This window comes from Oncorhynchus nerka, linkage group LG2 (assembly GCF_034236695.1).
Source record: "Oncorhynchus nerka isolate Pitt River linkage group LG2, Oner_Uvic_2.0, whole genome shotgun sequence".
Lineage (NCBI taxonomy): Eukaryota > Metazoa > Chordata > Actinopteri > Salmoniformes > Salmonidae > Oncorhynchus > Oncorhynchus nerka.
The window spans coordinates 89,727,644-89,742,617 of NC_088397.1; the positions used below are offsets into that span (position 1 = coordinate 89,727,644).

Genomic DNA, 14,974 nt, shown 5'->3' on the forward strand with positions numbered 1-14,974 from the left:
TGTCTCTCTCTCCCTCCCCCTTGTCTCTCTTTCACTCCCCTTGTCTCTCTCTCACTCCCCCTTGTCTCTCACTCACTCCCCCTTGTCTCTCTCTCCCTCCCCCTTATCTCTCTCTCCCCCCTTGTCTCTCTCTCACTCCCACAGTTCCCAGACTGGCGACACCTGGATGGGTTATCTAAGCAGCTGGACTGGGATGTGAGGAAGGTTCAGCAATGGTTCAGACACAGACGCAACCAGGACAAACCCAGCGTACTCACCAAGTTCTGTGAGAGCATGTAGGTTATCCAACCCAGCATACTCACCAAGTTCTGTGAGAGCATTTTGGTTATCAAACCCAGCGTACTCACCAAGTTCTGTGAGAGCATGTAGGTTATCAAACCCAGCGTACTCGCAAGTTCTGTGAGAGCACGAAGGTTATCAAACCCAGCTTACTCACCAAGTTCTGTGAGAGCACGTAGGTTATCAAACCCAGCATACTCACCAAGTTCTGTGAGAGCGAGTAGGTTATCAAACCCAGCGTACTCGCAAGTTCTGTGAGAGCACGAAGGTTATCAAACCCAGCTTACTCACCAAGTTCCGTGAGAGCACGTAGGTTATCAAACCCAGCATACTCACCAAGTTCTGTGAGAGCATGTAGGTTATCAAACCCAGCGTACTCACCAAGTTCTGTGAGAGCATGTAGGTTATCAAACCCAGCATACTCGCAAGTTCTGTGAGAGCACGTAGGTTATCAAACCCAGCTTACTCACCAAGTTCTGTGAGAGCATGTAGGTTATCAAACCCAGCGTACTCACCAAGTTCTGTGAGAGCACGTAGGTTATCAAACCCAGCGTACTCACCAAGTTCTGTGAGAGCACGTAGGTTATCAAACCCAGCGTACTCACCAAGTTCTGTGAGAGCACGAAGGTTATCAAACCCAGCTTACTCACCAAGTTCTGTGAGAGCACGTAGGTTATCAAACCCAGCATACTCACCAAGTTCTGTGAGAGCACGTAGGTTATCAAACCCAGCGTACTCACCAAGTTCTGTGAGCGCGCGTAGGTTATCAAACCCAGCATACTCACCAAGTTTTGTGAGAGCACGTAGGTTATCAAACCCAGCATATTCACCAAGTTCTGTGAGAGCATGTAGGTTATCAAACCCAGCGTACTCACCAAGTTCTGTGAGAGCACGTAGGTTATCAAACCCAGCATATTCACCAAGTTCTGTGAGAGCATGTAGGTTATCAAACCCAGCGTACTCACCAAGTTCATGTAGGTTATCAAATCCAGTACAGAACATGTAGGTTATTAAACCCAGTACATGTAGGTTAACAAACCCAGTACAGGACATGTAGGTTATCAAACCCAGTACATGTAGGTTATCAAACAAGGTACAGGACATGTAGGTTATAAAACCAGGTACAGGACATGTAGGTTATCAAACCAGGTACAGGACATGTAGGTTATAAAACCAGGTACAGGACATGTAGGTTATAAAACCAGGTACAGGACATGTAGGTTATAAACCCAGGTACAGAACATGTAGGTTATTAAACCCAGGACATGTAGGTTATTAAACCCAGTACAGGACATGTAGGTTATTAAACCCAGGACATGTAGGTTATTAAACCCAGGACATGTAGGTTATCAAACCCAGGACATGTAGGTTATCAAACCCAGTACAGGACATGTAGGTTATAAAACCAGGTACAGGACATGTAGGTTATAAAACCAGGTACAGGACATGTAGGTTATCAAACCCAGTACAGAACATGTAGGTTATTAAACCCAGGACATGTAGGTTATCAAACCCAGTACAGAACATGTAGGTTATTAAACCCAGGACATGTAGGTTATCAAACCCAGTACAGAACATGTAGGTTATTAAACCCAGGACATGTAGGTTATCAAACCCAGGACATGTAGGTTATTAAACCCAGGACATGTAGGTTATCAAACCCAGGACATGTAGGTTATTAAACCCAGTACATGCAGGTTATTAAACCCAGGACATGTAGGTTATTAAACCCAGGACATGTAGGTTATTAAACCCAGGACATGTAGGTTATTAAACCCAGGACATGTAGGTTATCAAACCCAGGACATGTAGGTTATTAAACCCAGTAGGTTATTAAACCCAGGACATGTAGGTTATCAAACCCAGGACATGTATGTTATCAAACCCAGTACAGGACATGTAGGTTATCAAACCCAGTACAGGACATGTAGGTTATCAAACCCAGTACAGGACATATAGGTTATCAAACCCAGGACATGTAGGTTATCAAACCCAGTACAGGACATATAGGTTATCAAACCCAGGACACGTAGGTTATCAAACCCAGTACAGAACATGTAGGTTATCAAACCCAGGACATGTAGGTTATCAAACCCAGTACAGAACATGTAGGTTATCAAACCAGGTACAGAACATGTAGGGTCATATCATAGGCTATAACATCTAGTCTTGATCTATGGCTCTTATTGACGAATGAGTTTGCCCTTGACCTCTGTGGGATTGTGCACATGTTGTTATGTGGTGTGTGTGTGTGTGGCGGTCTAATTTGTAAATGAATCTGACTACTGTCATTACTACTGGCTTTGTTCTATCACTGACTACAATACATGATTCATCAGGATGTGTTATAATTATGAAAACCCAGGACATGTGTTATCAAACCAGAGACATGAGAGATGCATTCTTTTACAAACTATTGTTCTATCAAACCCAGGACACGTGACCCCAGCCCTGTCATGTATTACAGGTGGAGTTTCAAACCAGTCTATTGTTCTGTCTCTAGTCTTGATCTATGGCTCTTATTGACCAGCCCTGACCTCATTGTGCATTATGTTGTTAGGTGGAGTTTACAGTCTAATTTGTTCTGTACTGTCATTACTACTGACCCCAGATTCATCTGTCATTATGAAGTGCGTGCAACAGGTGGAGTTTACAGTCTATTGTTCTGTCTGACCCCAGCCCTGTCATGTATTACAGGTGGAGTTTACAGTCTATTGTTCTGTCTGATCCCAGCCCTGTCATGTATTACAGGTGGAGTTTACAGTCTATTGTTCTGTCTGACCCCAGCCCTGTCATGTATTACAGGTGGAGTTTACAGTCTATTGTTCTGTCTGACCCCAGCCCTGTCATGTATTACAGGTGGAGTTTACAGTCTATTGTTCTGTCTGACCCCAGCCCTGTCATGTATTACAGGTGGAGTTTACAGTCTATTGTTCTGTCTGACCCCAGCCCTGTCATGTATTACAGGTGGAGTTTACAGTCTATTGTTCTGTCTGACCCCAGCCCTGTCATGTATTACAGGTGGAGTTTACAGTCTATTGTTCTGTCTGACCCCAGCCCTGTCATGTATTACAGGTGGAGTTTACAGTCTATTGTTCTGTCTGACCCCAGCCCTGTCATGTATTACAGGTGGAGTTTACAGTCTATTGTTCTGTCTGACCCCAGCCCTGTCATGTATTACAGGTGGAGTTTACAGTCCATTGTTCTGTCTGACCCCAGCCCTGTCATGTATTACAGGTGGAGTTTACAGTCCATTGTTCTGTCTGACCCCAGCCCTGTCATGTATTACAGGTGGAGTTTACAGTCTATTGTTCTGTCTGACCCCAGCCCTGTCATGTATTACAGGTGGAGTTTACAGTCTATTGTTCTGTCTGACCCCAGCCCTGTCATGTATTACAGGTGGAGTTTACAGTCTATTGTTCTGTCTGATCCCAGCCCTGTCATGTATTACAGGTGGAGTTTACAGTCCATTGTTCTGTCTGACCCCAGCCCTGTCATGTATTACAGGTGGAGTTTACAGTCTATTGTTCTGTCTGATCCCAGCCCTGTCATGTATTACAGGTGGAGTTTACAGTCCATTGTTCTGTCTGACCCCAGCCCTGTCATGTATTACAGGTGGAGTTTACAGTCTATTGTTCTGTCTGACCCCAGCCCTGTCATGTATTACAGGTGGAGTTTACAGTCCATTGTTCTGTCTGACCCCAGCCCTGTCATGTATTACAGGTGGAGTTTACAGTCTATTGTTCTGTCTGACCCCAGCCCTGTCATGTATTACAGGTGGAGTTTACAGTCTATTGTTCTGTCTGATCCCAGGCCTGTCATGTATTCACAGGTGGAGGTCTACATTTTATCTGTGCATATTTACCTATGGCATTCGTTTTCTATGGCAGGTGAGATTTGTGGTGATTGTGTGTATATTGACATTTTTCCTATTGATGTAATTGGTGGTGTACTGAATTGAGACTGACTGTGTTTGTCTGTGTTGTACAGTGCCCATGGATGTGGGATACACACCACTGCTGGTACAACTACCCCTACCAGGTGATGTTGTACAGCCTCTTTATTTGGTTTGGAAGTATTTTGGAATGATAGAGTACTTCCTAGTAAACCCAGGAGGGTACAAGAAGACAACAGTATGGTATACACGTTCAATAATGTCTTTATCCGTATTAACAAAAACCCTGTCTGTCTTGGTCCCTGTTGATATCTAACAGGTCCTGACCCCAGGCCTGTACCACTACTATGTGACTGAGCTGGGCTTCTACTGGTCCCTCATGTTCTCTCAGTTTACTGACATCAAACGCAAGGTGAGACGGGCAACAGATGCTGTCTGTTTGATGGGAACGTACACACACAGCGCTACTTGAAAGGGGAGAAAGACTGGCCTCTAGATGTAAAAACAAACTACTAGGTATGCCGAGATATTTCTTTCTGTTGTGAAATACAGGTCAGGTGTAGGGACGTCCTTGATTCCACTGGATTAGAGCAGTTCAGTATGACTCATTATGAAAGGTTTTTGATTTTGACCTTTATTTAACCAGGCAAGTCAGATAAGAACAAATTCTTATTTTCAATGACAGCCTAGGAACAGTGGGTTAAGTGCCTGTTCAGGGGCAGAACGACCTTGTCAGCTCGGGGGTTTGAACTTGCAACCTTCCGGTTACTAGTCTTAACGCTCTAACCACTAGGCTACCCTGCCACCCCATTATGAAAGGTTGCATGGGTTCTGCTCAGAAATGCTGTTCGTTTCAACCTCTAAATGCCTAGTTCCAGCACAGGGGACAGGATTTATAGTTATGTGATATTAGGATAAAATTCCATCATGGATTCCATGTGGTCAAGAAAATCTGTCTGGGGTTGGATAAGGCTAAAGCTATGTTGGAGTTTGTAAGACTGAGATTAAGATTACAGTGCATTGGGAAGTATTCAGATCTCTTGACTTTTTCAAACTGTTATGTTACAGCCTTATTCTAAAATAGATTAAATATTTTTCCCCCTCTTCAATCTACACAGAATACCCCATAATGACATCACAACACCCCATAATGACATCACAATACCCCATAATGACAAAGCAAAAACAGGTTATTAGAAATGTTTGCTAATTTATTAAAAATTAAAAACTGAAATATTACATTTACATAAGTATTCAGACCCTTTACTCAGTACTTTGTTGAAGCCCCTTTGGCAGTGATTACAGCCTTGAGTCTTCTTGGGTATGACGCTACAAGCTTGGCACACCTATTTTTGGGGAATTTCTCCCATTCTTCTCTGCAGATCCTCTCAAGCTCTGTCAGGTTGGATGGGGAACTTTGCTGCACAGCTATTTTCAGGTCTCCGGAGATGTTCGATCTGGTTCATGTCCGGGCTCTGGCTGTGCCACTCAAGGACATTCAGAGACTTGTCCCGAAGCCACTCCTGCATTGTCTTGGCTGTGTGCTTAGGCTCTTTGTCCTGTTGGAAGGTGAACCTTCTGTATGAACATTCTGTATACTTCTGGCCCTTCTTTGGACACTGTGTTAACAACCCTCCAGGCAAGCTTCAATGCCATACAACTCTCCTTCCGTGGCCTCCAATTGCTCTTAAATACAAGTAAAACTAAATGCATGCTCTTCAACCGATCGCTGCCTGCACCTACCCGCCTGTCCAACATCACTACTCTGGACGGCTCTGACTTAGAATACGTGGACAACTACAAATACCTAGATGTCTGGTTAGACTGTAAACTCTCCTTCCAGACCCACATCAAACATCTCCAATCCAAAGTTAAATCTAGAATTGGCTTCCTATTTCGCAACAAAGCATCCTTCACTCATGCTGCCAAACATACCCTTGTAAAACTGACCATCCTACCAATCCTCGACTTCGGCGATGTCATTTACAAAATAGCCTCCAATACCCTACTCAACAAATTGGATGCAGTCTATCACAGTGCAATCCGTTTTGTCACCGAAGCCCCATATACTACCCACCATTGCGACCTGTACGCTCTCGTTGGCTGGCCCTCGCTTCATACTCGTCGCCAAACCCACTGGCTCCATGTCATCTACAAGACCCTGCTAGGTAAAGTCCCCCCTTATCTCAGCTCGCTGGTCACCATAGCATCACACACCTGTAGCACGCGCTCCAGCAGGTATATCTCTCTGGTCACCCCCAAAACCAATTATTTCTTTGGCCGCCTCTCCTTCCAGTTCTCTGCTGCCAATGACTGGAACGAACTACAAAAATCTCTGAAACTGGAAACACTTATCTCCCTCACTAGCTTTAAGCACCAGCTGTCAGAGCAGCTCACAGATTACTGCACCTGTACATAGCCCACATATAATTTAGCCCAAACAACTACCTCTTTCCCTACTGTATTTAATTTATTTATTTATTTTGCTCCTTTGCACCCCATTATTTTTATTTCTACTTTGCACATTCTTCCACTGCTAATCTACCATTCCAGTGTTTTACTTGCTATATTGTATTTATTTTGCCACCATGGCCTTTTTTTTGCCTTTACCTCCCTTATCTCACCTCATTTGCTCACATCGTATATAGACTTGTTTATACTATATTATTGACTGTATGTTTGTTTTATCCATGTGTAACTCTGTGTCGTTGTTTGTGTCGAACTGCTTTGCTTTATCTTGGCCAGGTCGCAATTGTAAATGAGAACTTGTTCTCAACTTGCCTACCTGGTTAAATAAAGGTGAAATAAAAAAAATGAACCTTCGTCCCAGTCTGAGGTGCTGAGCTCTCTGGAGCAGGTTTTCATCAAGAATCTCTCTGTACTTTGCTCCTTTCATCTTTACCTCGATCCTGACAATTCTCCCAGTCCCTGCTGCTGGAAAACATCCCCACAGCATGATGCTGCCACTACCATGCTTCACCGTAGGGATGGTGGAAAACATCCCCACAGCATGATGCTGCCACTACCATGCTTCACCGTAGGGATGGTGCCAGATTTTCCTGACACCAGAGAATTTTGTTTCTCAATGTCTGAGAGTCTTTAGGTGCCTTTTGGCAAACTCCAAGCCGACAACCATGTGCCTTTTACTGAAAAGTGGCTTCCGTCTGGCCACTCTACCATAAGGCCTGATTGCTTTATGGTAGAGTTGTCCTTCTGGAAGGTTCTCCCATCTCCACAGAGGAACTGAAGAGCTCTATCAGAGAGATCATCTGGTTCTTGGTCACCTCTCTGACAAAGGCCCTTCTCCCCTAATTGCTCAGTTTGGCCGGGCGGCCAGCTCTAAAAAGAGTCTTGGTGGTTCCAAACTTCTTCCATTTAAGAATGATGGAGGCAACTGGGTTCTTGGGGACCTTCAATGCTGCTGACATTTTTTGGTACCCTTCACCAGATCTGTGCCTCGACACAATCCTGTCTCGGAGCGCTATGGACAATTCCTTCAACCTCATGGCTTGGTTTTTGCTCTGACATGCACTGTCAATGTGGGGCGTTATATAGACAGGTGTGTGCCTTTCCAAATCATATCCAATCAATAGAATTTACCACAGGTGGACTCCAATCAAGTTGTAGAGACATCTCAAGGATGATCAATGGAAACAGGATGCACCTGAGCTCAATTTCGAGTCTCTTAGCAAAGGGTCTGAATACTTATGTAAATAAATGTAACATTTTAATAAATAAAAAACTGTTTACGCTTTGTCATTATGGGGTATTGTGTGTAGATTGCCGAGGATTATTATTTTTTTAATCCATTTTAGAATAAGGCTGTAAGGGCTATGAATACTTTACAAAGATACTGTAAGACTAAGATTTTTTTCAAAGCACTTTGCTGTCTTGTGAATAGTAGTGGAAGTGAATGTAGGCCCTGTTTTTGGTATGCTGAAGTACAGAAGAATCAGAAAGGAGTTCTAGAACCAGTCTCTTTCTGTTTCTCAGACTTATTGAATTATTGCAAGTCATTATTTGTATTTGATGTGCTCAGGAAGGGAGCAGTTTAACCAGGAAGTGCCAGATAAGTCAAATATGTAGACGGGTAGGATACTGTAAATGCTTCTTCATCATCATCAGGACGTGGAGGGAGTGTTTTAGTCATTGTAGCTGTCAGTTTGTCTGGTCATTGTAGCTGTCACTGGACATGTCCTCAGTGTGACACAGTCATAGACTGTCTGTTTATTTTAGTGTCGTTGCTTCAAAGTGTTCATCTCTGACCTTGGCTTACAGTGCTCCCTGTCTGTTTCTGTGTCTTACTGCTACTGTAAATAGTAGATCATGTCTTACTGCTACTGTAGAAGAGTAGATCATGTCTTACTGTATCCTGGATAGATAGAATCCTTCTCCCCCTCCCCCCTTAAAAGACCTAGATCATGTCTTTCCACTGGATGTCAGGTGAAAGCAGTAAGTAGATCAAATGTCTTACTGTTACTGTAGAAGAGTAGATCATGTCTTACTGTTACTGTAGAAGAGTAGATCATGTCTTACTGCTACTGTAAATAGTAGATCATGTCTTACTGTTACTGTAGAAGAGTAGATCATGTCTTACTGTTACTGTAGAAGAGTAGATCATGTCTTACTGTAGAAGAGTAGATCATGTCTTACTGTTACTGTAAATAGTAGATCATGTCTTACTGTTACTGTAGAAGAGTAGATCATGTCTTACTGTTACTGTAGAAGAGTAGATCATGTCTTACTGTAGAAGACTAGATCATGTCTTACTGTTACTGTAGAAGAGTAGATCATGTCTTACTGTTACTGTAGAAGACTAGATCATGTCTTACTGTTACTGTAAATAGTAGATCATGTCTTACTGTTACTGTAGAAGAGTAGATCATGTCTTACTGTTACTGTAAATAGTAGATCATGTCTTACTGTTACTGTAGAAGAGTAGATCATGTCTTACTGTTACTGTAGAAGAGTAGATCATGTCTTACTGTTACTGTAGAAGAGTAGATCATGTCTTACTGTTACTGTAGAAGACTAGATCATGTCTTACTGTAGAATAGTAGGTCATGTCTTACTGTAGAAGAGTAGATCATGTCTTACTGTAGAAGAATAGATCATGTCTTAGTAGGTCGTGTCTTACTGTAGAAGAGTAGGTCATTTCTTACTGTAGAAGAGTAGATCATGTCTTACTGTAGAAGAGTAGATCATGTCTTACTGTAGAAGAGTAGGTCATGTCTTACTGTAGAAGAGTAGATCATGTCTTACTGTTACTGTAGAAGAGGAGGTCATGTGAAAGTACACAACTCCTAGTTTTCCATACAAAGGCACAAACACTTGCACACATTGAAAGGAGAGTAGTCTCGAGTTGCCACACTTCCAAGTATCATTTTCCTTCCGTTATTGATTTTCTGATAGATTGTGAGAACCAGAAATCAAGGTTCATAAGAGGTAAACTAGGAAGTCAGATTATTTACCAGTTATTATAGGGAGCTCCTATAAATTATTTATGCCGTTTTAACGCAACATATAAATGTGCATCTGCATCCAATATCTAACTGTATTCCAGAATTTCCCTGTAACATTTCTGTTTTGACCCAGTTGCTGTGACAACCTCCTGGTTTGTTATGACCCAGTTGCTGTGACAACCTCCTCCTGGTTCGTTATGACCCAGTTGCTGTGACATCCTCCTCCTGGTTCGTTATGACCCTGTTGCTGTGACAACCTCCTGGTTCGTTATGACCCAGTTGCTGTGACAACCTCCTGGTTCTTTATGACCCAGTTGCTGTGACAACCTCCTCCTGGTTCGTTATGACCCAGTTGCTGTGACAACCTCCTGGTTCGTTATGACCCAGTTGCTGTGACAACCTCCTGGTTCGTTATGACCCAGTTGCTGTGACAACCTCCTGGTTCGTTATGACCCAGTTGCTGTGACAACCTCCACCTGGTTCGTTATGACCCAGTTGCTGTGACAACCTCCTCCTGGTTCGTTATGACCCAGTTACTTTGGTAACCTCCTCCTGGTTCGTTAGGACCCAGTTGATGTGGTAACCTCCTCTTGGTTCGTTATGACCCAGTTGCTGTGGTAACCTCCTCCTGGTTCGTTAGGACCCAGTTGATGTGGTAACCTCCTCCTGGTTCGTTATGACCCAGTTACTTTGGTAACCTCCTCCTGGTTCCTTGTTGAATTGCAGGACTTCCCCATCATGTTCATCCATCACCTAGCAACAGTGAGCCTGATCAGTTTCTCCTACGCTAACAACATGCTACGTGTCGGGAGCCTGGTGATGTGTGTCCACGATGCATCAGACTTCATACTGGAGGTCAGTGGGTATGGACACACACACACACACAGGCTCAGTTCCAGTGTCCACATTTACAAACTAGCATACTACTTAGAATGAGTTGGCCATGCATTTTCAGTGATATGCTAGTGTAGATACTGGAATGTACATCAGTCTTATTTCTCATGAAGAAGGAACTTCTGGTGTGACATGGAACATTCAGTCAGACACAGAAACTAGTAGGTGCATTCAATTATATCAAGCTTTTTCTACTCCTCTTTTTCAGGCAGCCAAGCTGGCCAACTACGCCAAGTACCAGCGCTTGTGTGACTTCCTGTTTGTTCTGTTTGCAGTAGTCTTCTTCATCACACGGCTCGTCATCTACCCTCTACGGTTAGTGAACCTCTATGGTTGTCATCTACCCTCTACGGTTAGTGAAACTCTATGGTTGTCATCTACCCTCCTCAGTTAGTGAAACTCTATGGTTGTCATCTACCCTCCTCAGTTAGTGAACCTCTATGGTTGTCATCTACCCTCTACTGTTAGTGAACCTCTATGGTTGTCATCTACCCTCTACGGTTAGTGAACCTCTATGGTTGTCATCTACCCTCCTCAGTTAGTGAAACTCTATGGTTGTCATCTACCCTCTACTGTTAGTGAACCTCTATGGTTGTCATCTTACCCTCTACGGTTAGTGAACCTCTATGGTTGTCATCTACCCTCCTCAGTTAGTGAAACTCTATGGTTGTCATCTACCCTCTACTGTTAGTGACCCTCTATGGTTGTCATCTACCCTCTACGGTTAGTGAAACTCTATGGTTGTCATCTACCCTCTACGGTTAGTGAACCTCTATGGTTGTCATCTACCCTCTATGGTTAGTGAACCTCTATGGTTGTCATCTACCCTCTACGGTTAGTGAACCTCTATGGTTGTCATCTACCCTCCTCAGTTAGTGAACCTCTATGGTTGTCATCTACCCTCCTCAGTTAGTGAACCTCTATGGTTGTCATCTACCCTCCTCAGTTAGTGAACCTCTATGGTTGTCATCTACCCTCTATGGTTAGTGAACCTCTATGGTTGTCATCTACCCTCTACGGTTAGTGAACCTCTATGGTTGTCATCTACCCTCTACGGTTAGTGAACCTCTATTGTTGACATCTACCCTCTACTGTTAGTGAAACTCTATGGTTGTCATCTACCCTCTACGGTTAGTGACCTCTATGGTTGTCATCTACCCTCTACTGTTAGTGACCCTCTATGGTTGTCATCTACCCTCTACTGTTAGTGACCCTCTATGGTTGTCATCTACCCTCTACGGTTAGTGAACCTCTATGGTTGTCATCTACCCTCTAGTATACGTGCAACACTGGGGTGTATCCACTTGGAACCAAACGGAAGTAAATGGGCTGAAACAGGGAGGCGCCTACCTGAATACATCCCAGTTAACATCTACCCTCTATGGTTACCCATCTACCCTCTATGGTTATCCACCTACCCTCTATGGTTATCCATCTACCCTCTATGCTTATCCATCTACCCTCTATGGTTATCTATCTACCCTCTATGGTTACCCATCTACCCTCTATGGTTATCCATCTACCCTCTATGGTTATCCACCTACCCTCTATGGTTATCCATCTACCCTCTATGGTTACCCATCTACCCTCTATGGTTATCCATCCACCCTCTATGGTTATCCATCTACCCTCTATGGTTACACATCTACCCGCTATGGTTATGGTTATCCCAGTTAACATCTACCCTCTATCTACCTCTATGGTTATCCATCTACCCTCTATGGTTATCCATCTACCCTCTATGGTTATCCATCTACCCTCTATGGTTATCAATCTACCCTCTATGGTTATCCATCTACCCTCTATGGTTACCCATCTACCCTCTATGGTTATCCATCTACCCTATATGGTTATCCATCTACCCTATATGGTTATGGTTATCCATCTACCCTCTATGGTTATCCATCTACCCTCTATGGTTATCCATCTACCCTATATGGTTATGGTTATCCACCTACCCTCTATGGTTACCCATCTACCCTCTACGGTTATCCATCTACCCTCTATGGTTATGGGTATCCATCTACCCTCTATGGTTATCCATCTACCCTCTATGGTTATGGTTATCCATCTACCCTCTATGGTTACACATCTACCCTCTATGGTTATGGTTATCCATCTACCCTCTATGGTTATGGTTATCCATCTACCCTCTATGGTTAGTGACCCTCTATGGTTGTCATCTACCCTCCTCAGTTAGTGAAACTCTATGGTTGTCATCTACCCTCTACGGTTAGTGAACCTCTATGGTTGTCATCTACCCTCTACTGTTAGTGACCATCTACCCTCTATGGTTACACATCTACCCTCTACGGTTAGTGAACCCCTCTATGGTTATGTCCATCTACCCTCTATTGTTAGTGACCCTCTATGGTTGTCATCTACCCTCCTCAGTTAGTGAAACTCTATGGTTGTCATCTACCCTCTACTGTTAGTGACCCTCTATGGTTGTCATCTACCCTCTACTGTTAGTGACCCTCTATGGTTGTCATCTACCCTCTAGTATACGTGCAACACTGGGGTGTATCCACTTGGAACCAAACAGAAGTAAATGGGCTGTCAGGGAGGCCCTACCTGAATGACCCCAGTTAACATCTACCCTCTATGGTTACCCATCTACCCTCTATGGTTATCCACCTACCCTCTATGGTTATCCATCTACCCTCTATGGTTATCCATCTACCCTCTATGGTTACCCATCTACCCTCTATGGTTATCCATCTACCCTCTATGGTTATCCATCTTGGAACCAAACAGAAGTTAAATGGGCCATCTACCCTCTATACATTATCCATCTACCCTCTATTGTTATCCATCTACCCTCTATGGTTATCCACCTACCCTCTATGGTTATCCATCTACCCTCTATGGTTACCCATCTACCCTCTATGGTTACCCATCTACCCTCTATGGTTATCCATCCACCCTCTATGGTTATCCATCTACCCTCTATGGTTACACATCTACCCGCTATGGTTATGGTTATCCATCTACCCTCTATGGTTATCCATCTACCCTCTATGGTTATCCATCTACCCTATATGGTTATGGTTATCCACCTACCCTCTATGGTTACCCATCTACCCTCTATGGTTATCCATCTACCCTCTATGGTTACCCATCTACCCTCTATGGTTATCCATCTACCCTATATGGTTATCCATCTACCCTATATGGTTATGGTTATCCACCTACCCTCTATGGTTACCCATCTACCCTCTACGGTTATGGTTATCCATCTACCCTCTATGGTTATCCATCTACCCTCTATGGTTATGGGTATCCATCTACCCTCTATGGTTATCCATCTACCCTCTATGGTTATCCATCTACCCTCTATGGTTACACATCTACCCTCTATGGTTATGGTTATCCATCTACCCTCTATGGTTATCCATCTACCCTCTATGGTTATGGGTATCCATCTACCCTCTATGGTTATCCATCTACCCTCTATGGTTATGGGTATCCATCTACCCTCTATGGTTATCCATCTACCCTCTATGGTTATGGGTATCCATCTACCCTCTATGGTTATCCATCTACCCTCTATGGTTATGGGTATCCATCTACCCTCTATGGTTATCCATCTACCCTCTATGGTTATGGTTATCCATCTACCCTCTATGGTTATGGTTATCTATCTACCCTCTATGGTTAGTGAACCTCTATGGTTGTCATCTACCCTCTACTGTTAGTGAACCTCTATGGTTGACATCTACCCTCTACGGTTAGTGAACCTCTATGGTTGACATCTACCCTCTACTGTTAGTGAACCTCTATGGTTGACATCTACCCTCTACTGTTAGTGAACCTCTATGGTTGACATCTACCCTCCTCAGTTAGTGAACCTCTATGGTTGACATCTACCCTCCTCAGTTAGTGAACCTCTATGGTTGACATCTACCCTCTACTGTTAGTGAACCTCTATGGTTGACATCTACCCTCCTCAGTTAGTGAACCTCTATGGTTGACATCTACCCTCCTCAGTTAGTGAACCTCTATGGTTGACATCTACCCTCCTCAGTTAGTGAACCTCTATGGTTGACATCTACCCTCCTCAGTTAGTGAACCTCTATGGTTGACATCTACCCTCTACTGTTAGTGAACCTCTATGGTTGACATCTACCCTCCTCAGTTAGTGAACCTCTATGGTTGACATCTACCCTCTACTGTTAGTGAACCTCTATGGTTGACATCTACCCTCCTCAGTTAGTGAACCTCTATGGTTGACATCTACCCTCTACTGTTAGTGAACCTCTATGGTTGACATCTACCCTCCTCAGTTAGTGAACCTCTATGGTTGACATCTACCCTCTACGGTTAGTGAAACTCTATGGTTGTCATCTACCCTCTACGGTTAGTGAACCTCTATGGTTGACATCTACCCTCCTCAGTTAGTGAACCTCTATGGTTGACATCTACCCTCCTCAGTTAGTGAACC

At 43.6% G+C, this 14,974-nt stretch overlaps 1 protein-coding gene across 3 annotated transcripts in view; it reads left to right on the top strand.

Annotated features, from left to right (window-relative positions):
* The window catches only part of LOC115131870 (ceramide synthase 5), a 37,130-nt gene that overhangs the window by 13,680 nt on the left and 8,476 nt on the right, over positions 1-14,974 (top strand). Inside the window, exons 3-8 of one of the 3 annotated variants that reach the window (XM_065004251.1) lie at positions 145-275; positions 4,112-4,169; positions 4,270-4,320; positions 4,494-4,586; positions 10,363-10,491; positions 10,739-10,845. In XM_065004251.1, the coding sequence (XP_064860323.1) occupies positions 145-275; positions 4,112-4,169; positions 4,270-4,320; positions 4,494-4,586; positions 10,363-10,491; positions 10,739-10,845 (569 nt within the window). Of the gene's footprint in view, positions 1-144; positions 276-648; positions 679-1,201; positions 1,218-4,111; positions 4,170-4,269; positions 4,321-4,493; positions 4,587-10,362; positions 10,492-10,738; positions 10,846-14,974 lie in introns of those variants that run through there. The other 2 variants (XM_065004252.1, XM_065004253.1) reach the window with 2 other exon arrangements.